Source organism: Urocitellus parryii, chromosome Y, assembly GCF_045843805.1.
Source record: "Urocitellus parryii isolate mUroPar1 chromosome Y, mUroPar1.hap1, whole genome shotgun sequence".
NCBI lineage: Eukaryota > Metazoa > Chordata > Mammalia > Rodentia > Sciuridae > Urocitellus > Urocitellus parryii.
Genome location: NC_135548.1, coordinates 4,189,718 through 4,215,298, shown reverse-complemented (window position 1 = coordinate 4,215,298; position 25,581 = coordinate 4,189,718). Strand labels below are relative to the sequence as shown.

The window sequence follows — 25,581 nt, the reverse complement described above, 5'->3', positions numbered from 1 at the left end:
TGGCTACAATGTCAGTTTGTTTCATACACAGTCCACAGAGGGCTCTCAGCATGAAATCTGCTGAATGAGTTATATATTTTGAAACCTGCTGAATGAGTTATATATTTCCCCATAATCTGAAATAAATGCATTATACATTAATGAATTGCCAATATACAAACTGTGCAATTTATATCTTGTATGAAGATGTGAGTCTTATTCATATTAATAACTTACTTTGGCAGCTTTGTTTACCCACCCACTCCTTTTTCTCCTATGGCTGTTCATTAGATCCACAATATCATTAGTACAGCAGTTTTTTAAATAAAACATGGTAATCAACTTAGAACAAAACATATATGTGTTGAGAATTCTAGGCACTTAGCTTGCAATGCTAAAAAAATTTTGCCTTCACATACCGTTGGTGAATGCATTGCTGTTTTTTTTTCTTTTTCCATTACTTGTTTTTTTTCTTAAATTTTTTGTTTGTTTTAATTAGTAATATATACAGTACAATACACTTTGATACATCATATAATACAGTATAATTTCTCATTCTTCAGTTTGTATATGATATAGAATCACACTGGTCATATAATTATATATGTAACTTGGGTAAAAATATCTGATTTACTCTACTATCCTTTTTTGCAGGGGGTGGGGTTGGCACATAGTTCACTGCTTTTTTTCCAACTCTCATCACTTTCCCCACATTAGCCAATTTTTAAATTATAGAACTCAAAGCTGCTAAGTTCAAGTGAAAGTGCTTTTTTTTTTTCACTTTGAAAGCTAAAATCTTGGCAGATTCTATCATCACTCTGAATTTCTCCAGATGTGTTTTTCACTCTTCTGGCTAAACTCACTTAAAGCATGGAGACTTCTGACTACTAAAAGGTAGTCCCTAGTGGCTGTTTAATTTTAGGTTTCCTAAAAGCAAGAATACTAAGAGTGAGGTCAAAAACATGATGGAACTAACAAGAAAAGAAAGAAAAAAAAGATAAACATTTTAAAAACAGATAAATTTCAGAGATTACTAGTCTTCTTCTGGGGAAGTCTAAATAAAATATATTAACTATCATTGCTTCTCTCTTTAACTGGGAAGTATTGAGGCTTTCCCTAGCCTATTCAACTTGTCATTTCTGAGATTATTCTTTTTTCAGATTATGAATTTTTTGGATAGCTGTATCATCTGTATCATTTTCTTAAATGTTGGAATATTTTTTTTTTAGTTTCATTAAAGAGGAGCATCCCCTTCTATACTGAGTTAATTGTTGTCAGTTGATGCCACCATCTGTTGCTTTCATTAATATATATATGAATATATATATGAAATATATATATATATATATATATATATATATATATATATATATGTTGTTGTTTTCATCTGATTGTTAATTACCTCACTCAGTTCTCAACATTTCCCTCAGTCTTCAGATCTTAGTTTGTTTGCCTGTTCAGAGTTTTTATTTTTATTAAAATAATTTTATTTAATTAACTTTCAGAGTGCTGGTAAGATATTGTGTTTTCCTTGGTTCTGCCATCTTGCTGGCCTACCACATTTGCGTTATTAAGCAGTTTACCTGGCAAGTTTGCATCAAAGAGGAAAAAATAATAATCTATGTCTGAAAGGGGACCTGTTAACTACTATGCACCTCAGTAATAAGCTTTCATTTTGCTGGTTAGAGTAGCACTGTTACAAACATTGTCTGAAATTTTTTGTATAATTATATTTTTAATTTCTTTATTATATTTTACTGGTGGAACTTGAGATCTTCAATACACTTGTTTTTTACTTAACCATTGTATTCCTACATAATTTTTACAGAATGTCAGTTTGTTATTTAGAGATATATCAGTGTAAGTAGAAATATTTATTGCCTTATTTGATATATGTTAAATATAGAAAATAATAATTGGTCCTTAGTAGAGAATTTTACAAATTGATGTTAATGAAATGACTCTGAATTAATTAACTCTGATTTAATGAAAATTACTCTGACCTACAAAATGCATAAATAAGAAAGAAAGAAATAAAATTCAATAATTTAATACATTGATATTTCTGAAAACATATCTATATGCAATATTAAGATTAGTAACTGGGTTAAGCCATATCCATTTTTTATAATTTTAGAATTTAAACATCCTAAATCACTATTAAAACAGTGTGAAAAAATATATCCATTAAAGTGTCATTTTCGATTGTTGAAAAAAAAAAGCTAGAAATAACTTTCTAAACAATTTTTCTAAAATTCCAAATGTAGGTCCTGGTATACATGATGCTATTTCATATTTGGGAATAGCAAATTTTTTTTCTGTTTTGTTTTATCCAGTCTTCCAAACATAGAGCTACCACATATGAACTCATATCTAGTTTTAATTTCTTGCTCCCCAGCTACATTCTAGATATCTTTTTGTTCAAAATGCAATGGTCATTCTCAGGTTTACAGAAATCTGAGAAAATTATATGGTTATATTTTTGTCTTTATGTAAGATTGACTGTCAATGAGTGCCATAGTCACACTTCCTAGAATATTTAAATTTATGCGCTAACATGTTTTCTTGAATATTACAGGGTACTAGAGAGTACTCATGGCATTTAATAGGAGAGATCCAGAATTACTAAATATCTTATAATTGGAGAGATAAACTTGAATTAAAACATCAACAACAACAATTTCTTCTACTCAGAGTGCTAGTAATCCATATTTATGCCTACAGCAGTATTACCAATGACCAGCCTGAGAAACACTTTGGAAGTAACAAGAGAATTAATATCAAAAGCATGCAGATGACCAAATTTAGGTGGTCATAGATTTTGGGACTTTTAAAATAAATTAATACATAAACTGCAAAATTATGTCAGAGATCTTCCATGTATATCTTCATATTTTCGTGTATCTGTGCACATAACAAACCTCACAGACAATTGCTACATATTGATTACTACGTCAAATTACTTTTAATTATTTTTTAGTACATAATTATCTTCAAACTCTTTTAAAATATGTTGTATTTAAAAAGATTTCTGCTTCTCACCCTTGAATAAATAGTTGTAGGCCTGTATGTATATTGTGCATATTCTGAGTAGTGGGAATTTTGTTTCTAGAAGAGTACCTAGAAATAACTTTAATTACTATTTCTGTACTGGTCAGTTTTATTTAAAATGTATTTTATATTGTGATTTAAAAAATATTAAAATTTTTCTTCAAAAGTGGCACATGGTGACCGAAAAATTTGCATATGATAACTGAAACTAAGACCAAAAAATATGATACCACATTCTACAAAATAACACCAATCTTTCCTCTGTACTTTCTAGCTGGCATAAGATTAATTCTGTTTTTTGTTTTGTTGTAGTTTATTTGTTTGTTTTTTGACAATTCACATGTACTGGTTAACATTTCTATCTAATTTTTATTTCAATTATTGTACTTTATATAAACAATTCCTATTTTATGTTAATCATTTTTATCCACTTTCCTTTTGCATATGGGAAAACATTGTGAAACATTTTTTTCCAGTTTTTGTTCACTCCTTCCTGTAATTTCTTAATCATATTTAAGATAGCCAATGTAAAATTTCTTTTCTGCTTGATTCAATTTCTGGGTTTCTTCAAAAGCAGTTTCTATTTCTCCCCAATCCCACACTTTGATAAGAGTGCTATGCTGCCTTGCTCTTTGCATTCTTTTAATTTTTCTTGAAAACTTGATCTTTTGAAAACAATGGGACTCATTTAAATCAGAGCATCATTTTCTCAGGATTTTTTTCCTTGCTACAATTGTGGTTGAGTTTTTCTTTTTTCTTTTGCAATTGACTTTTCTGAATGAATTTTTATTTTGTATTTTTTTGTCATATTATACCACTAAAGTCATTGTTTATTAGTTTCCCATCACCCTGTCTTTACCATTTCTATCTCTCACCGTGGAAGTACAATGCAGGCCATCTCCCCAGGAGATGGTTGCATGTTATACATGGATTAAAATAAAAAGAAATATGATTTCTGCTCACATAGAAGTAATCCCTTTAAAGTTTGGGGAAGGAGGTGTACCACAAATAACTATGGGTTAGTGAAATAAAACAACTCTTTTTATACTATCTACAGGGCTAATGGGCAACCAGACCTTATCATTTCACAGGAAATTTTTTTTTAGTTTAAATATTTTGTGTGTGTGTGTGTGTGTGTGTGTGTGTGTGTGTATAGTTTTCAAGAAACTCAGCTTGTAAAGACATCCACAAACTGAAGGTGAAAGATGAAAAAAATTACTATGGCAAATTACAGACCAGAGCAAGCAAAGGTAGCTATTCTATTTCATGCAAAATGGATGTCAAGCCAAAATTAATTAGTAGAAGTAAAGAAGCTCATTTTGTATTTGTTAAGATTATGATTGCATATTTATTGCTAACAAGATATAAACATTAATTAAAAAAACACCTCTTCTAACAAAACCAAATATGAAGACCAATGGAATAGAAGAGAACACATGCAAAAATTTATACAGTTACTATCATCTGATACTAACAAAGATGCTAAAAACATGTATTGAGAGAGAGTCTTCTCAACAAATGATGCATGGAAAACACGTATCCAGGTTTTCTATTAAGTATATAACTTGATTACTGAAAGGAAAAATACCACACTTGGAAAGACCAAGAGATCTTTATTGTGCAATGTTTGATTGGAGAAAGGGAGGAGAGAGAGAGAGAGAGAGAGAGAGAGAGAGAGAGAGAGAGAGAGAGAGAGAAAGAGAAGAGAGAGCCCATCAGGAAAAGGTTTGTTGTGCTACTTATGTCTAATAGGGTCTCTGGGTCTCTGGGTCTGCAAGCTGCCTTGTTGGTGTACAGTGATTGGTTCACATAGTAGTTGCTAAGAGTGTCATCTTCTGCCTTCAAGCAGATTGGGTATGGGGTAGGCACAGGCTTTAAATAAAAAAAAAAAACAAGAGGAAGTAAAGAGAAAAGATGCCAAATAACCATCCTGAGAAGGAAGGGCTAGTGAAGAGTAAGGGTTGGGTACTCAGTTTTACCCCCCATCTAACGTTATTCAGCCTTTCTTGAATATAACATTTCTCCCTTTCTGTTTTTCTAAGTGGCATGGGAGTTATCATAGTTCCTCTAGCTATTTCATGCTGAGAGGGGGCTGTGTGGGGCCTACATGGGAGAGTGGGTAATCTTTGGGGACAGTCTTGGCAATATCAGGGCAGCTAGGGATAACATCCAGTGGCTATAGACAGTTATCTCAGTGTGGGCAAAGTCCATAAAGGTTTCTTGAAGCCATAGGTTGTCAACAGCATCAAAACATTTTTGAGTAGTAGAGATCTTTGGTATCAGCCATTGATCCTATCATAGAAACTCAAAGAAATATCAAAAGCATTTCCACATGGTGTCACCAGTACCTAAAGAGGGCCAGAATGAGCAATGATGGGATAATAATTAAACTAAAGTTAGTTTGGGTAGAAGTTTCACATTATGGGGACTAGCAGAGAAAAGGTCAAGGACCATGAGGAGGCTTAAGAGGGCAGAAAGGCTCAAAAATTCATGATGACAAGCCAAAAGCATCATCTCTTGCTGTTCACTGGTCATTGTCTTTGCATTGTCAACATCAGGTGAGGGCTTCACAGGGGGAGGTAGAGTCATAAAGGTTTTGAAGTAGTTATAATCCCTGAGAAGATTAAATGTTTGGTTAGAAATTTTGTTCACTTGATTATAGAGAAATTTTATAATGTATGGAAGGAAAATGCAAAAAAGCAGTATGCCTATTAGTGGACCTATGAGGGGGAGAAACCAGGTGAATCAGGAATTTTGGAAAAATCCCAGAAAATCAATTTGGGAAGTAGTTTTAGGCAATTGAGCTGCAAGTTTAGTGAGTTTGTTAACATTTTGTTCTACTAGGCCTGAGTCATTCACATAATAAGCAATATTCTTCCCTCAGAAAAACACAAGTACCTCCATTTTTGGCTGTCAATAAGTCTACAACTTGTCAGTTTTGGAGAAACACCTAAGCTAGTGAGGTGATCTGTCTAAAGGGAGGAGAGTGACTCTGATGTAGTATCAAGAGCTGTTTGAAGCCACATCTACAGCAGTGCCTCCTGAGACTCCAGCCACTGTTTTAGATGTGGCTAAGGATATTCCTATTAAAACAGGCAGAAAGGCTGTGTGGTTGCTCTGTGGGGAATTAGGGTGAGGGAGTAAAAGCCCAATCTATGCCTTGCTATATAAAGTCAGTTGGGGGTGTTATTTGGACAATGAAAAGGGGAGTGATTATATTGTCAGAGATGTATGTCACTAAGGTTCTGTTACACCAAAGAAAGTCTCCAGGGTTTGTGTATTTATATGTGGAAGCAATGTGAGCATCTGTAGTGTTAGGTATATTATGAAAGGCTAATGCAGAACCATCAGGGCAAGAAAAAGAAATTGGTGTTACCAGAAGTAGGTTCCCATAAAGGGCAGGTTGCATTTTAATGCTGGTGAAGGAGAGATCATATGAGGAGAAATTGAGGGGGACTGTGGCCAGGAGGGACCCTTCCAGGGAGGCACAAAGAAAACAGTTCTTGGGATCTAACAAGGGGCCTCTCATGTTTAGGTATGTTAATGTGTCTTGAATGACTTTGATCCAAGTATGGATCTAGGAATTAGGTTTGAAGGAGTCTGAAGATGAGGGGCTTTGGAGTTCTTTTATCTGTCGAATAAAGAGCTTAAAAGACTTCACACATAAAGAGAAAAGAATAAATAAATGGGCAAAAGAGAAGATAATGAAGTAGACAATAGCTGTATTCCAAGCTGTGACAAATCATAAGATGAAAGCAGTTTGTAAACAGCTTCTTTAGTGAGATATGTGAAAAAAATATTTCACTAAAATCTAATATGGGACACTCAAAAGGATTTTGGGTCTCAGAAACATAGGTTTAAAATAAATAGATAGATAGATAGATAAATAGATATATAGATAGATAGGTAGGTAGGTAGGTAGATAGATAGATAGATAGATAGATAGATAAAATTTAAAAAACAGAAACCCAATGCTGGTGGCCATCAGAAAGACTTCCACCAAAAATAGGGAGGGGATTTTAAAATAAGCTGCACTGTGGCATATCTTGCTTTGGAGAAACCTGAGACAGAAAACACTGCATATAAGATGATCTAACCCATTAGGCTACCCAAACAATGTAGGTCCTTGACAATTACATTTGGATGTTAAATAAGCTAATCTGTGTATTAATTGGTGTCTTAGAGCTGAGATGGAAGCCATCTCTGGATAAGCATACTGCCTGTTATTTTTAGAAGAAAAAGATAAGAAAAGCAACACACAGCCATAAAATCCCAGAAGGAGACTATAAAGGAACTTAAAGCAAAACCTGACTAAATATAAGAAAAACCAAAATAGTTTCTGTACTAGGGATTTTGAGTTAAAAAGCATTTGCCCCTGGCAGTTAAAGTTGGCCATGAGTCTGATTAGAAGGGGTTGAATACACTCAAGGACTTACCTTTGGAAGCTTTTCTCCTGAAAAAGCAGCGAGTAGAGAATTACCAGCCACCTTCACATATAATTGGATTTCTTGGGAGACTCCTGATAACAACTCTATGCAACACTCAGATAAAGTCTAACCTTAAGGTTGGGTTAGGTCAAGTTAGTGCTTCAAAGAAGGAAGTACTCAACAAATCCTTATTAGACCTAAGGCCTAAATATCTGCATGATCTATTGGATCTTCTCCCACAGAATGCTGCAGAAATGGTACCCTGGTGTTATAGAGATAGAGCCTTCTGAGAAATTAATCACTATGAAGTCCCCACTTCAAACCCTGATTTTGGGGACCAAATATGAAAGATTTCAGGTATGTCACTCAGAGTAACAAGAATGAGTTTATTAAAGGGATAGGACAAGGGAAGGGGACAGTCTTAAGAGAGAGAATGTATGTCCTCTTGGAGAAGAGAGTAACAACATGCCCTTCTTGCCTTACAGTTTTGTTGAGGTCCCAGAGAATCCAAAGAAATGTCCCTACCTTGACTTTCATATTTTTAAGTCTCTAACATGACATCTCTAAGTTTCCTTAGCCCATGCTAACTGGCTTTAATTTGATTTTCTTTTGGCAGGGGGGGCCTGTGATTAAACAAAGGGGCATTTGGCCACTAAGACATATCCCCAGCTATAGTTTTTATTTTGTAATTTATAAACAGGATCTCACTGTGTTGCCTATTGCCTTATGCTGCAGACTGGCTGGGCACAATTCAGGAGCCACTTGTCAAAAGAAACTAACTTTATTTTTAGAACTACAAACGCCAAGCTAAACAGTTCCTCAGGAAAAAACCCTCAGAGCCCAACTGCCACCACCAGCTTCCACAAGCCTCTCCCCCACACCACCTCACCACCTCCCACAATCCTCCTGCTCTTGAGGCCGATTGGCTGGGTTGCGTAGGTGGAGCCAAAGAAGTCCCCCAATGAGCAGCCCCGTGGAGGAGCCAATCAGCTAGATGTTGCTGGGGCCACTGTGAGCCAATCATCAGCTGGCAGCTGGAAGTTTGCTGGCAGATGGAAGTTTGCTGGGGCCCCTTTTGCTGTGGCTCTCAACAGCCTTACTTTTGCTGTTTTGAATTGGCTTTGAACTGATGATGCTCCTGCCTCAGTCTCCTGAATCTATGGTATTACAGATTTGCACCATCACACCCAGCTCTAAATAGATTTCCAATTATACAGTCTTACAGATTTTATGGTTAGAAAAGATTGCTTTTATTTCTCAGAGTTTCAGGATATGTCACAAAAAAATCTCTTGGGTTCCTTCCATTGACATTATCTTATGCCTACATTTGTCCCATAGTGAACAGACAATTTGCTGAGGAAAGTTATATAGCCTGTTCAATTAGAACAGACAGAAGTGCAGGTAAATGGCTTCTTGGAAAAGAAATCATGTGGGATTCAACACAGTGGGACAATTTTATAGAATTAATTTCTTAACCTCATTCTCCTGCTATCCTCATCTGTATCTCCTCCAACACTGTGAGTGCACCAAAATTATCAGAGAGTCAAAATGCAAACTGACTATACATCTTTACCAATTTCATTTCATACTGGTACTAAGGAAAATTGAATCTTATATCGAATAGCTTTAATATTAGGCTTCTCTAACTGGTAATTTGGCAACACAAAAACAGGAAGAAGACAACAATGTCCACCCCTTTTTCTTTAAATCATTTCATACCTCTTATTCCTTCAGTGTATATGCATGCACACATATGTATGTGGGTGAATGTGTGAGCCTATTCTGATTATTCTGACTGCTCTGATCATTTCATGAATATAGTGTAAACAAATATTTGTCTTTTTTTCTTTCTCATATTTAACATTTTTTGAAAATATAATTATTCTATCAATGTTTTCTAAAATTTGGGGTTCATTGGATTGTACATATTGGTTTCATTTTTAATTATTTTTAAGACTTTTTTTCCTCTTGTTTCTCTCTTTTCTGTTAACAGCCAAATTCTATTATTCTCTCTCCTCTCCCAAAACCTATTCTGTATGAACAATACCAGCTACAACTCTTTAGCATTCTCTGTATGAACAATACCAGCTACAACTGCCTCTGTATGAACAATACCAGCTACAACTCTTTAGCATTCTCTTTTTACTTCCTGAAATCATAAAACTATTTTATAACTTTCTGACACATTTTCTTTTCCCCTATCAAAGTTTGGCTTTAACATTTTTACAAACAAATTGGTTTATGTAGTTCCTGCCCCCCACCACTAATACTAACACAATTATTACTATTGAGAACTAAACACTTGACATCTGCTACTTGCTTCAAAGACAGAGCTACTTTAAGATTATTGTTTTCACTGCTGGCAGTTGCTGAATTACCACCAGTTTTCTTTATTGGTGGTAATTAATTTTGAAGACACCATAATAGGATCTGAGTATTTAATTTAACACTGTTTACTCTTTGCTCTTTGCAAAAATAATTACAATTGCTTATTTTGTTCCCATTTTGTGAGGTACTGATAACCTAGAGGGATGAAAATATACAGATTAAAGATTATGCTGATAAACTAAACATGCTCTAAAATTATTTTTTAAAAAAGAGGAGAGGAGATAAAAATCCCCAACTAACAATAAGAACTCAAGGAGGAACAATCTAAAAGGGAACTCAGACTCCAACCTTAACATCTACCCATACATTAAAAACAGAGAAAAGCCTCAGGGAAAAAAAGATAATTACACATAAAAGTACTTATGTTTATATTATTAATGTATAGCAGTAGCTTAATCATTTCTATTGTTTCACTGTAACCAATTATATTCATTTAACACAATTTACTTATCTATTCAACTATTAGTGGATATTTGTGTGGTTTCCGGGTTTTTTGGTTTTGGATTTTTTTATTATTATAAAGATAACTATTTTGAATGTTTTTTGGCTTTTCTTTACATAATCTATTGTTAATGAATGTTTGGGTGGATTCCAAGTTTTTTTATATTGCTTTATTCTTTGTTATTATAAAGATAGCTATTATGAATGTTCTTATGCCTTTTTAGTATACTGTTCTTATGCTTCTTTGGTATAAACTAACTTGCAATTTTGACAAATATTTATCTAGGAATGAAGGTGTAAGGTAGTAAAAATATTCTTTCAAGTGATTATTCATATTTTTTATTATCAAGCAAGATTCTTCTTTTTATAAAATGCCTATTCAAAAAAGTACCTATAAAAAAAGAGATAGAGGAATATATTTAAGCTTTTGTCAAGACAAGGCCTCTGAGAACATTAAAAATAGACAAACAAATCCCCCCCCCAAAAAAAATTCAGTGACCCCCCAAAAGGATTACATTTATTATTGAGTATATTAAAAACCAAAGAAATTTTAAAAAAATTAATTATCAAAATGTTCAAAGCACCAAAAGAATGTCTAAGAAAAAAGTTAAGGCTTGTATTTTAGAAGATGAAAGAAAACTTTGATAAACAAGCAAAAATAGTAAAGAAAACTGATGAACACAATCTAATTCTATCTTAAGATTGGGATCCATCTTATCACAAATCCATGAAAAGTTAATTTCTGTTTTACTATAAATTACTGTGATTTCTAAACTTTTTTGGAATTCCTGTCCATGCCTTCAACTCACTCATACCTGGCTTTCCATGACTAGATAACAATCCCCTTTGGAACTTCAATGGAACCTCATAAATTCTATTGTTGGGATCTGAATTTACTCCCTGTCTGGAAATATCATGCCGTGTAGATTATTAACCTACTAGCTGCCTTTGTATGATGCTTGTCAAAATCCTGTTAGCTGGAAGTTCTAAAGACACCCCCCTTTGCAAATTTTTTGTGCTATACAACTTTGTTCCTAAAGAACTGGGATACTAAAAAATGCATATTAGTAGAATAAGTAGGAAAAAATTGAACTATATGCTGTTTTAAAGAGAGTCATCTATAGCCAAGATACAAACAGACTGAAGTTAAAAGAATGAAAAATTTTTTCATGCATTTGGTGCAAGAAAATAAACAGGCATAATTTTTCTCATATCTGACAAAAAGTCCTTTGGATACCCAAAGTAGTGAGATAGCTGGGTCAAATGGTGTTTGTTTGTTTGTTTGTTTAATCTCAAAGAAAGAAGACACAAAGACAATGGGCAAGGAAGGTGACAGAATGGCTCTTTTTTCCAGGCAGTCACATTTATTTATATTACTAGTTACATTAGGTCATTAGTACTAATAACCAGGTTATTATTTAGAGTATCAGTAAAGTTGCTTATTCTGAAGTTAAATTTCATAATCACAGTATGCAATGTTAGAAGCTTGTGCAGTTCTCAAAAAGATCCATTGTTTGAAGTTACTGTTAGATCGGCAGCTCCAGGAGCACCAGAGCTTGGTGAAACATTGCAGTTACCAAATAAGTAAATTTCTTTATTTTCAGGAGTTATTTGCCTAAGATTAAGGTTGAAGCTGGAGGGCAGCTAGCATGGAGGGCATTACCATTGCAAGAAGGCATTCTATGCCCTTGCACACAAACTTTACTGGGCACCAATCATGCCACAGCCATGAGGTCATAAGGGACTCCAATGGCAAACACAGAACTCCTACAGATCCACTTTCTCTTTTTTTAAAGTCCTTTTCGATGAATAATATTTGTCTTCTTCTTAATGTTGGTGGAGGCAAAAAATAAGGTAGGTGTTGACAACAGCAAGTACAACACCACAATCCCAGTATTAGTAAACATCTACCTATGAATAATTGTTTGACCCAAGTAAAGTTGGGTAATCATGAAGTTAGCCATCCAAAAAAAATCAGTCTAAACATTCATCATATGGTTGGACCTTATCAATGATAAAATTAAAGTAATTTAACTTTTTAAAATAGAATTACTATTGTCACTTAAGTCCTGACATTTTTTATGATCTAATAATAACAATAAGTTGTAGCCCAATTGTCAAATATAGATTGATGGTATTGTCTTTGTTGTTCATGAAGCATATTAATTGCCATAGAGGTATGGTTAATATTATTTACCAGAGCACAGTCCAGTTTTATAGTGGTTCTGTAAGCTCCAACAGCCAGTCCAGGGACACCAACTAAGAAAAATGGCAAAGCATCAAATTTTGCCTTAGAGACAAGCCTCACTATATCATCACAGTTTTTCTCAAAGGAAATACTTCTTTTATTAATACATTATGCAGGATGATGGCCTTTTAAGTCCTTTAGGGATGGTAAGAATACTGTTACCCTGTTAAGACAATGATGGGTACCATGAGTCATTTTTGTAGGTGTATAACAATTTTAGCCAAATGAACGTATTATTATAATGGATTTTAGGAGTTAAGGAGTCTGACTATACTGACTTATTTATTCTTCAGTTCCATAGCAGGGTTACAACAACAGAATAAGATTATTGTTACAACCACAGCATTTACAGAGTTTTGTGTGAGTTATTTAATTAAAGCAGTAACTACGTTTTTTGGAGTACAATTTAACCCAATTTATGCCAAAGCTGTTGAGCTGATGCTGTTAATGATTTTGTATCTCCCCAAGTCATTGGAAGTCTAGTAGCTTTGGATCCTCTTTTAGTGTATCTTCCCTTTCAAGGAGAGTGATGATAGTCCTTTTATTTGGTGGGATTCTACTCATCCATAATTAAACAAAACTTGGGATCAAGTTGGGAACTCCCTATTTCCATTCATAATTGATAGGTGTCACAAGGGAGCAAAATTGTGATATATTCGAAAAAAGAGAAATAAATAATGTCCACATGCTTCTGCAATTTTCAATGCTTTACTCACTCAAATTACTATATACAATTTTACTCCATAGGTTCTTAATCAAGAACACAATGATTCTTAATGCTAGGCACTGCAATAGACATAATCAATTCACAGCAAATAATTCTAGATTAATTAATTCACTGCAAACAATTCTAGATTAATTCTAAGCACTGCAAAGACACCTAACCCTGAGAGGCTAATGACAGACATTTCCTCTGTGTGCTAAGTTCAAAAGTCTTAAGCCTTAGGTTTTATGTTCAGCAGATGCATACTCAATCAACTGCAGTGATCAGGTCTGGAACAGAGGCAGGCTTCTCCTGGAATGCAGTGGATGACCAGTTGAGAAGAGGGTTGTATGGAAAAGTTGCAGCTCTCACAATGGCCCAGATGAAGTTGTAGAGTTTGAGGGCGGTAGGATCATGCATAGGATCAGGAAAATAATGATAAGTGATGGAATATCAGTCTAAATCCTCATCAGGCTCTTCAGCTTGAATGCATCCTTGTTTTGGCTGGCTGAATCCCTGTTTGTTAGCTCTATTATTTATACTAAATTTGGGGGCTTTTGACCTCCCTTTCAATCCTTATCAGCTACCTTCAGATTTCTCCATGACATCATTTACCCTGGAGTCAGAAACATCTGGTCTTTGGTCTCCACCCTGATCTTCTCCCCTTTCTCTCTTATCTGGTGAGGACAGCCTGCCAGGGGCTTCACTCTGTTTACCAGAGTGAGGGGAAGTGACTTTTCTGAGATCCATACTGGAAGGTTTCATTAAGTGTGACTGGTGAGACTTCAGGTTTCAAACTGCAGTTTTAAAAATGGAGTTGCTTAAGCACACACCTAAGGTCATCTTCAAAATAGGTCTCATGGTGACGGTGACCCTGCACCCACTGTCTGACAGGGTCACAGCGCGAGTGATGCTGCAGCAGGGTAGTACCATCTAGAACCATTAGGCATGTGAAGTGTTTTGTTTATAATACTCATGATATGGATAACAGGGCATAGTCTATCAATAATAAAAGTATGTACTGCTCTAGTTTGCAGGAAAATTCCCAGAATGAGACCAAGATTAAAATTGAGACATGCCATGAGGTGCGTTTCAATATTTCTCAGGATACAAACAATAATGTTATTCTTCAAGTTTAAATAACAAGAAATATTTATCCCATGGTTAAGGATTTACACTAGCCCCACCCCCAATCCCATCCTAAAGCCACAACCTGTACAACAGCCTAGCTACAGAAAAACAATTGCTGCAACAAACATATGTAGCTTATGGTATCACCCTTGAGGACAAGCAGCTAATAAAAATACATTCCCCCAACCAATAGACCCTTTGCCTTACACAGAAACTTATGATGAAAATGGAAAACACATGGTTAATATAAATGACAAATGGATTGAGGTATAAAACATGCCCCTTAGTTAAAGATTACAAAGACATAAGAATTGATGTGCTTTGACCAAGGATCAAGAAAGTTCTTTAAGAAAGCAGTTGAATAGGTCATATGAAAAAAGAAAATTATCTTGGAAATTAAAAATAAAATAATGTAAAATTAACATAGATATATTTTAGAGGCACTTAAGAGTGTAGGCTTTTAAATAATAGACTTTCACTACGTTAAGTGTGTTTTACTGGGATTTTAGTTTAGAAGTAAGAAATCTTACAATAATTGTAAGTATGCTTTAAAGTTAAAGGTTAATAAAATAATTATAGGTGTGCTTTAAAGTTAGAAGTGAATAATAGGTGAGGAGATGTAGTCTAGTTATGTTGCCTAGTACCTAGTGATTGAGATAAAAACCTAAAAGCTTAATCATGATTGGCTAAGGTTATAGGAAAATATTTTGAACAATATATTCAATATCTTAGGTAATCAATGTATGTCAGAAAGATGGCAACTCTTGAAAATTATGTAAATCAAAAAAGTTTGAGGCTTTAAAGCTATTCATTAACTACCTGGAAAGACATCTGTGAAAAAGGCATAAAAATAAAGATCCCTTCAGAGGCAGCAGAGATGTCTTCTGGAAGCTGCTCATAATTTGCAACTTGTCATCCCAACTCTTCTTCTTTTGCTGGCACCACTCCTCCTTCAGAACCCTCTGGACCATCACTCCCCCCATTGGAGCCAGACTTTGGCAGTCTCATGCTTTGAGCTGGAATCCAATCTGGACCAGTTTGTGTAAGCATCTCAGCAATCTATCCTTTTACTTATGTGATAAGAGGCATAGGGTCTTATCATCCTGGGTATAGTGGAGCCCTATAGTTTACATAAATTTTTTGTATTGGCTATTTGGGGGAAAAAAGATATATATCCAAAGCTGCTGCAGTCTGGCTGGGCACAAATCACGAGCCACTGAAGCAGGAAGAAACTTTAATTCTGAACTCCACCAGCACACTCCACACACGCTCCCCGGGAACTCTCCCACATGCCACGCGGCTCCTCCAGGAACCAAAACCCGGAAATCCTTCTTCAAGAAATCCCTCCTCCTGCACTTCCCCAACCAATGGGAACTCTCCGGGAATCCCCACAAAAACTCCAAAGTAGCGAGAGAACTCCAAAGTAGTGCAAGAACTCCAAAGTAGCAGGCCGAGGCGGACAGTAAAGGTCTAATATACAACTGAATCAATCCAGCATCATCTTAATGGTTGCCTCTCAACCAATACTATTGGCAAAATGGCAGGGGCCATTTCAACTTGGCTGTGGCTCTCAGCATCTCCCCCCTTCTGTTTGAATAAACAACAAGCAATGTGGCTTAGGGACCGACGTGTTAGGCTGTCCAATACTACATATGGTCCTTACCTGTCATCAGATGAGCTAACCTCAAGGCGTCAGCCTCCTGTCTTAGGTTGGTACCACTGCAGTTGGATCATACCCATCACTGACTACCGGTCCAAAATACAGCCATACTTGTGGATAGGCCTTTGAACCAGTGGGGGAGTGAGGTTCTTTGCCTCACCTCTGTTGGCCCCCAAATTTTAGACCGTTACTAGCAGGAGGAAGGAGGATGCAAAATGCCATGACAACAAGCCAAATGGAAAAATTTTGGAAAAATTGTACCACCTATGACACCATCTGCAAAAATTCGCCAGCACTACCACAATTCGCTGCATCAAAAGATAGTTCATAATGCATACAAGTGATACATAGTCCAGGCAAGTTCTGCAAGCAGTTCAAAGCAGAGGAATCCATTAATATATCCATTTCCTCCCAAAGTAAATCGATCGTTGATTGAGCATTACTTGTTGAGTTATTCATTGATGCATCAGTTTATACAGTTTGTTGTGATAACTATTGAAGAAGCTGTAGTTTGGTTTTATCTTTGTCTTCACCGGCACTGGGATGAAGATAGGAATTCTGGCAATGATGGCTAAAAAAAAAAAAAATATGTAACATTCCAACAGGTACTAAAAAAACAATTTTCTGAACAATTTACATTATCCTGAACAGAATTATTAAATATAATGAAAAGGAAAGTGTTGAGAGCCACAGCCAACTTAAACATGACACCAGCACATTGGGCTAATATTTGTAAAGCTGTGTTAACTGGAGGACAATACCTGTTATGGAAGGTTGCCAATGAGGAATTTTGCAAGGAGACGGCTAGGCAAAATGCAACAGCTGGTTATCCTCAGAGAAATCTAGATATGTTGTTAGGAAAGGGACCTTATGAGGATCGGCAGCAACAACTTGCATATGATCCTGGTGTATATTTACAAATTGCTGTAGATGCAGTTAAGGCATGGAAGACTTTACAAGGACATGGAGGTTTACAAGGTCAATTATCTAAGATAATACAAGGAGCTAATGAACTTTATGCTGAATTTGTAGATAGGCTTATTCAAACAGCTACCAGAGTTTTTGGGAATACAAAACAAGCAATGCCATTAATAAAACAACTGGCTTATGACCAAGCAAATCATTGGTGCAGAGATATCATTAGACCATGGAAACAGGAAGATTTAAACACATATATTAAATTATGTAGAGACATTAATGAACAAGAGCAAGTCATGGCAGCTGCAGTAAAACAGGCTTTAGATGCCAGAGACATTAATGAACAAGGGCAAATTGTGGCAGCTGCAGTAAAACAGGCTTTAGATTCCAGACCAAGAACATGCTACAATTGTGAACAAACAGGACATTTTAAAAGGAATTGCCCCATAGGAGGAGGGTTTAACAAAACTAGGTATCAAAGGAGTAGAATATCAGGTATTTGCCCATGATGCCGTAGAGGGAGACATTGGGCTAATGAATGCCGTTCTCAAACCACCATAGAGGGTACTCCATTATATTGGGCTAATGAATGCAGTTCTCAAACCACCATAGAGGGTACTCCATTATCAAAAAACGAACAAGGACAAGGTGTTTATCCGCAATATCGTGGACAAAGGCATCAGGCTCCGTTGCCAAAAAATGGACAGGGGGCCCCAATGCTCCAGGGCCCCAAACCACAAATATACGGAGCACTGGAGGAAACCAGCAACCCCAGAAACCCCATCAGGGTAGTGCCCAGGACATCAGATCCCTCATAAGACAAACCAGAGGGAGCTCAGGGTTGGACATCTGTGCCTCCGCCAAATCAGTACTAACTCCAGAGATGGGAGTTCAAATCATTCCCACAGGGATGAAAGGACCTCTTCCCAAAGGAACAGTAGGCTAATTATGGGGACACAGCTCTTCTACTCTAAAAGGACTTTTGATAAGTACTGGGGTAATTGATCCTGATTATGAAGGTGAAATAAAAATTATAGCCAGTTCTCCAAAGGGTATATCAGTAATTTCACCAGGAGATAGAGAGCACAGTTACTAATAACACCAAGCCTACATGATAAATTTTCCAGTCATGCTATAGAAAGAAGTTCCAAGGGATTACGCTCCACAGGTGCAGATTGGGCTATGCTTTCTTTAAATTTAGATTCTCGCCCCATGCTAAAACTAAATATTCAAGGACATGAATTTAATGGGCTACTGGATACAGGTGCAGACCTTAGCATCATCTCTCATCAAGAATGGCCAAAACATTGGCCATTACAACAAGCCACTCAAACACTTCGAGGCCTAGGAGTGGCGACTAATCCCAATAGAAGTGCAATTGTATTAGATTGGAAGGATCCTGAAGGATGTGAAGGAACTATACAGCCATATGTATTGGATCATCTTCCTGTAAATTTATGGGGACGAGATGTCTTAGATCAATTAGGTTTGACATTAACGAATAATATCAATCAAAATGCACCCACTATTATGGCTAGACAAGGTTTTTGGAAAGGAAAAAGATTAGAAAAACAAGAAAAAGGTATAGCAGCACCAATACAAATAAATCTAGGAACAGACAGACATGGGTTGGATTTTCACAAAGGGACACTGAGACAATAAAAATTACATGGAAATCAGAAAGACCAGTATGGGTTCCTCAGTGGCCCTTGACTAAAGAAAAGATACAAGTAGCCCATGATCTGGTCAAACAACAATTAGCGGAGGGACATATACAACTTTCTGTATCTCCCCATAATACTCCCATTTTTGTCATCAAAAAGAAATCTGGTAAATGGAGATTATTGCAAGATTTAAGAGCCATTAATAATGAAATGGTCATTATGGGACCTGCTCAATAGGGGATTCCTCAATTGTCTGCTTTGCCAAAAACTTGGTGTGTTTTAGTTATAGATATTAAAGATTGTTTTTTTTCAATTCCAATTCATCCTGAGGATAGTCCATGTTTTGCATTTACTATCTCTTCACTAAATCATGAAGGTCCTGATCAAAGATATGAATGGAAAGTACTACCTCAAGGGATGGCTAACATCCCAACTATGTGTCAAATTTATGTTAACAAAGTAATCCAGCCAATAAGAAATCAAAATCCTGAGCTACAAATATTTCACTATATGGATGATATATTATTAGCACACAAAGCTAAAAAAACCTTGCTAGAATGTTATGCCACTCTTACAAACTTATTAAAAATTATAATCTAGAGATAGCAATAGATAAAGTACAATTAAATTTTCCAATTAATTATTTGGGACTTCTATTATCCTCAACCATGGTCCCTCCACCAAAAATTCAAATACAAGTAGATCAACTCAAATCACTTAACGACTTTCAAAAGTTATTAGGAGACATAAATTGGATAAGGCCTTATCTAGGTATTCCAACAAGAGAATTGGGACCTTTATTTGATATCCTAAAAGGTCCATCAGATCCAAATTCACCCCGAATGTTAACGCCTGAAGCAAGAAAGGCATTAAAAATCATTGAAACATATATGGAAAATATGCATTTGGATAGAATTGATATAAGTTTGCCTTCATTATTTATTGTACTACCAAGAAAAAATATTCCTACAGGAGTATTTTGGCAAGAAGGTCCACTATAATGGATACATTTATGTTATTCTCTAACACTATTCTTACTAGGTATCCTGAGGCTGTAGGACAATTAATACTCAAAGGAATAAAAACAGCAAAGGCAGTGTTTGGAATTTCTCCCAATAAAATTATTACTCCATATACTATGAATCAAATTGAGGAATTAGCTAATGAGTTAAATACTTGGGCAATAATCATGTGCAAATCTAATGTTTCATTGGATAACCACTTACCATCTAATCCTTTATTGTCTTTTTGGTCATTGCATCCTGTAATTTTTCCAAAAATGGCAAGAAAAAGACCTATCATGAATGCTCCAAATATATTCACTGATGGGTCAAATAATGGTACAGCAGCAATAGTTACACCTGATCGAACTTTTACATATTTAGTACCCAAACAATCAGCTCAAAAGGTACAGCTTAATGCACTATTACAAACTTTTGTGATGTTTAAAGATTCTGTATTTAATTTATTTTCTGATGGTCAGTATATAGTTAATGCTATATTATCCCTTGAAGATGCTGGTAGGATTTCCCCTTCTTCTACTGTTTTCTCTTTGTTTTCCACTATACAAAGTTTAATCTGGGACAGAAAAGATCCATTCCTTATAGGACATATCAGGGCACATACAGGATTGCCTGGAGCCCTTAGTTTGGGCAATGATTTAGCAGATAAAACTACACATGACATACATATTTTCTCTATACTAGAAGAAGCTATAAATTTTCATAAAAGGTTCCATGTCAATGCTAATACTTTACAAAAGCGTTTTAAAATAACTAAGGAACAAGCTAGACAAATAATAAAACAATGTCAAAATTGTGTGACCTTTTTACCACAAGTTAATCTTGGAGTCAATCCTAGAAGACTGCTACCTAACCATATTTGGCAGATGGATGTCACACACTTGCCAGAATTTGGAAAATTAAAATATTTGCATGTTACAGTTGATACTTCTTCTGGATTTTTGATGGGCTCCCTTCATGCCGGAGAAAAAACTAAAGATGTTATAGCTCATTGCTTACAAAATTTTGCCACTGTGGGCATTCCAAAACAGTTAAAAACAGATAATGCCCCTCGTTGTACGTCTACTTCTTTTAAACAATTTTGCTCATCATTTGGCATTACTCATATAACAGGAATCCCATACAATCCACAGGGACAAGGCATAGTTGAAAGAGCTCATCAAACTATTAAAATGTACTTATTAAAGCAAAAAGAGGGAATTGGGAAGGGGTATATATTCCCCAAAGATAAACTTAAAATAACCCTTTTTACTCTAAACTTTTTAAATTTGGATTCATCAGGACTTAGTGCTGCAGAAAGGCATATGTGTCCAAAAACGTACATAAGCCCAAGGTACTTTGGAAGGATATTCTAACAGGACAATGGAAAGGTCCTGACCCAGTAATTGTCTGGAGTCGGGGGTCTGTTTGTGTGTTTCCACAGGAAGAACAGCAGCCTATTTGGATTCCAGAGAGATTAACCAAGGTCCTGATCCAGTGATTGTCTGGAGTCGGGGGCCTGTTTGTATGTTTCCACAGGAAGAACAGCAGCTGATTTGGAATCCGGAGAGATTAACTAAAATCCTGAGCCAGTGATTGTCTGGAGTCAGGGGTCTGTTTGTGTGTTTCCACAGAAAGAACAGCAGCCAATTTGGATTCCAGAGAGATTAACTAAAGCGAATTCTACAGACCAAAAAGAAGATGATTTCGCTCAAATCAATAACAGCTGATATCCAAAACTCCAATTTGGCTATCCTTACATCTGCGACAGAACCAGGATGCTTTTTTCAATATCTGTTTTTTTATTGCCCTTTCCCATATCATGAAGTTCTATTTTGTTTTTTGAGCTCATACAGACCTAGGTTAATGTTTTGCTGATCAGTTCAAATTTTTTTTATGACTATAGAGTTTTTAAACATTGCAATGGAGATTTCACCTATAAAAAGTTATAAGGCCTTTACTATTATGTTATGTGTTGTATGTATTATATTATGTGTGCACACTTGTGTTTTGTGTTATATGTTTGAATGTACGTATGTCCATATATCATATATGATGAGAGCTCATGAAAAAATGGATCCAAAAAAAAATTTTTTTATTCACGTGATTTAAATGGTTTAATTTAAATTGGGTAAACAACTGTTGAGGATTGATTTAATATGTGAAGAAAAAAGGAGGTTAAGAGATCTGTTTGTTTACTTTCACCTTTCCTTTTCATTATATTTAATAATTCTCTTGAAGATAATGTAAATTGTTAAGAAAATTGTTTTCTTTTAGTGCCTTCTGGAATGTTACACAATTATTAATATTAACCATTATTGCCAAAATTCCTATCTTCATCCCAGTGCCGGTGAAGATAATGTAAATTGTTAAGAAAATTGTTTTCTTTTAGTGCCTTCTGGAATGTTACACAATTTTTTCTTTAGCCATTATTGCCAGAATTCCTATCTTCATCCCAGTGCCAGTGAAGACAATGTAAATTGCTAAGAAAATTTTTTTCTTTTAGTACCTTCTGGAATGTTACATAATTTTTTCTTTAGCCGTTATTGCCAGAATTCCTATCTTCATCCCTGTGCCGGTGAAGACAAAGATAAAACTAATCTACAGTTTCTGCAATAGCCATCACTGAACCGCTTACAGAACTTGCCTAAACTATGTGTCACTTGTGTGCATTATGAAGTCACTTGTATTCTTTGTGAACTATCTGCTGGTGCAGCGACTTGTGGTAGTGTTGGAGTATTTTTGCTGATGATGTCATCGGTGGTACAATTTTCCCAAAAGGAGCCATCAGTTGGCTTGGTATATCTTCCTCCCTTCTGCTTGTCATGATCGTTCAGCTAAAATTTGGGGGCCAACAGAGGTGAGGCAAAGAACCTCACCCCCCCCCACTGGTACCTCCCACACGTGTGGCTGTATACTGGACTGGTAGTCAATGACGGGTAAGATCCAATTACAATGGTACCAACCTAAGACAGGAGGCTGACGCCCTGAGGTCAGCTCATCCGAAGACGGGTAAGGACCATATTGGACATCCTAAGGCAGGCACGGTCCCTAAGCCACATGCTTGTTGTTTAAACAGAGAGGGGGAGATGTTGAGAGCCACAGCCAAACGGGCCCAGCAAACTTCCAGCTGCCAGCAAACTTCCAGCTGCCGGCTGATGATTGGCTCTCAGCGGCCCCAGCAACATCTAGCTGATTGGCTCCTCTGCAGTGCTGTTCATTGGGCTGTTTCCCTGCCCTTCAGACTGCCAGCTGATGATTGGCTCACATTGGCCCCAGCAACATCTAGCTGATTGGCTCCTCTGCGGTGATATTCATTGGGCTGTTTCCCTGCCCTTCAGACTACGGAACTGCTCATTGGGGGACTTCTTTGGCTCCGCCCCTGTGACCCAGCCAATCGGCCTCAAGGAGGATTGTGGGAGGTGGTGAGGTTTACGTGGGTGAGAGGCTTGTGGAAGCCGGTGGTGGCAGTTGGGCTCTGAGTGTTTCTTTTCCTGAGGAGCTGTTTGTTTGGCATTTGTAGTTCTAAAAATAAAGTTAGTTTCTTTTGCCAAGTGGCTCCTGAATTGTGCCCAGCCAGACTGCAGCAGGAAAGGTGAAAGTAAACAAACAGATCTGTTAAACTCCTTTTTTGTCCACATTATTAAAACAATCCTCAACAGCTGTTTACCCAATTTAAAGTATATAGACATACATCACAAAACACAAGTGTGAACACATAACATACAACACATAAGACAATAGTAAAAGCCTTGTAGCTTTACACAGGTGACATCTCCATTGCAATGTTTAAAAACTCTACAGTCAAACAATAAATCTCATCAGAAAAACATTAATCTAGGTCTATATGAGCTCAAAAAATAAAATAGAACTTTATGATGTGGGAAAGGGCAATAATAAAATAGATATTGATAAAAGACATCCTGGCTACCACCCGGGTTTGACTCTTTTTTGGATATCCCATCTTATTTTTGTATAACTTGCATATGGGTCTAAAGGTATTCCCACAAGCAAGCCTCAAGGTTTTTTACATTTGAAATAGGCCTTAATGGTGTTCATTATTCATTAGCCTCCAGGTGTCAGAGAATCACTGTTGCAGATGTAAGAATAGCCAAGCTGGAGCTCAGGATATCAGCTGTTATGGGTTTGAGTCAAATCATCTTCTTTTTGGTCTGTAGAAATCGCTTTGGTTAATCTCTCTGGAATCCAAATCGTCTGCTGTTTTCCCTGTGGAAACACACAAGCAGAACCCTGAATCCAGACAATCAGTGGGTCAGGACCTTAGTTAATCTCTCTGAAATCCAAATCGGCTGTTGTTCTCCTTGTGGAAACACTCAAACAGACCCCCAACTCCAGACAATCACTGGGTCAGGACCTTTCCATTGTCCTGTTAGAATATCCTTCCAAAGTACCTTGAGCTTATGTACATTTTTTGGACACATATGCCTTTCTGCAGCACTAAGCCTGATGAATCCAAATTTAAAAAGTTTAGAGTAAAAAGGGTTATTTTAAGTTTACCTTTGGGGGGTATATACCCCTTTCCAGTTCCATCCTTTTGCCTTAATAAGTTATTTTAAAACATTTTTGTAAATTCATCAGTGAATATATTTGGAGGATTCATGATAGGTGTTTTTCTTGTCATTTTTGAAAAAACTACAGGATGCGAAGACCGAAAAGACAATAAAGGATCAGATGGTAAGTGGTTATCAAATGAAACATTAGATTTGTGTATGATTATTGCCCAAGTATTTAACTCATTAGCTAACTCATCAATTTGATCCATAGTATATGGAGTAATAATTTTATTGGGAGAAATTTCAAACACTCCCTTTGCTGCTTTTATTCCTTTGAGTATTAATTATCCTACAGCCTCAGGATACCTAGTAAGAATAGTGTTAGGAGAATAACATAAATGTATCCATAATAATGGACCATCTTGCCAAAATACTCTTGTAGGAATATTTTTTGTTGGTATTACAATAAATAATAAAACAAACATATCAATTCTATCCAAATGCATATTTTCCATATATGTTTCAATGATTTTTAATGCCTTTCTTGCTTAAGGCGTTAACATTCGGGATGAATTTGGATCTGATGGACCTTTTAGGATATCAAATAAAGGTCCCATCTCTCCTGTTGGTATGCCTAGATATGGACTTACCCAATTTATGTCTCCTAATAACTTTGAAAGTCGTTAAGAGATTTGAGTTGATCTACTCGTATTTGAATTTTTGGTGGAGGGACCATGGTTGAGGATAATATAACTCCTAAATAATTAATTGGAAAATTTAATTGTACTTTATCTATTGCTATCTCTAGATCATAATTTTTAAATAAGTTTGTGTGACATAACATTCTAGCAATGTGTTTTTATCTTCATGTGCTAATAATACATCATCCATAATGTGAAATATTTGTAGCTCAGGATTTTGATTTCTAAGTGGGTGGATTGCTTTATCTAACATAAATTTGACACATAGTTGGGCTGTTAGCCATCCATTGAAGAACTTTCCATTCATATCTCCGATCAGGACTTTCATGATTTAGAGTGCAGGGATAGTAAATGCAAAACGTGGACTATCCTCAGGATGAATTGGAATTGAAAAAAACAATCTTTAATATCTATAACTAAAGCATACCAGGTTTTTGCAAAGGAAGACAATTGAGGAATCCCTGATTAAGCATGTCCCATAATAACCATCTCATTATTAATGTCTGTTAAATCTTGCAATAATCTCCATTTACCACATTTCTATTTAATGACACAAATGGGAGCATTATAGGGAGATGCATTATAGGGAGATATGGAAGGTTGTATATGTCCCTCCGCTAATTGTTGTTTGACCAGGTCATGGGCTGCTTGTATCTTTTCTTTAGTCAGGGGCCACTGAGGAACCTATATTGGTCTTTCTGATTTCCAAGTAATTTTTATTGTCTCAGTGACCCCTTCTGAAAACCTAATCCATG

General features: G+C 36.0%; 2 protein-coding genes across 2 annotated transcripts in view; one reads left to right on the top strand and one right to left on the bottom strand.

Annotated features, from left to right (window-relative positions):
• LOC113176014 (eukaryotic translation initiation factor 2 subunit 3, X-linked-like) overlaps nt 1-25,581 on the top strand; it is a 94,801-nt gene that overhangs the window by 21,239 nt on the left and 47,981 nt on the right. The window contains 1 exon segment of the mRNA XM_077794245.1: nt 7,700-7,814. Coding sequence (XP_077650371.1) covers nt 7,700-7,814 — 115 coding nt within the window.
• The window catches only part of LOC113176020 (eukaryotic translation initiation factor 1A, X-chromosomal-like), a 118,890-nt gene that overhangs the window by 73,359 nt on the left and 19,950 nt on the right, over nt 1-25,581 (bottom strand). The window lies entirely within an intron of this gene.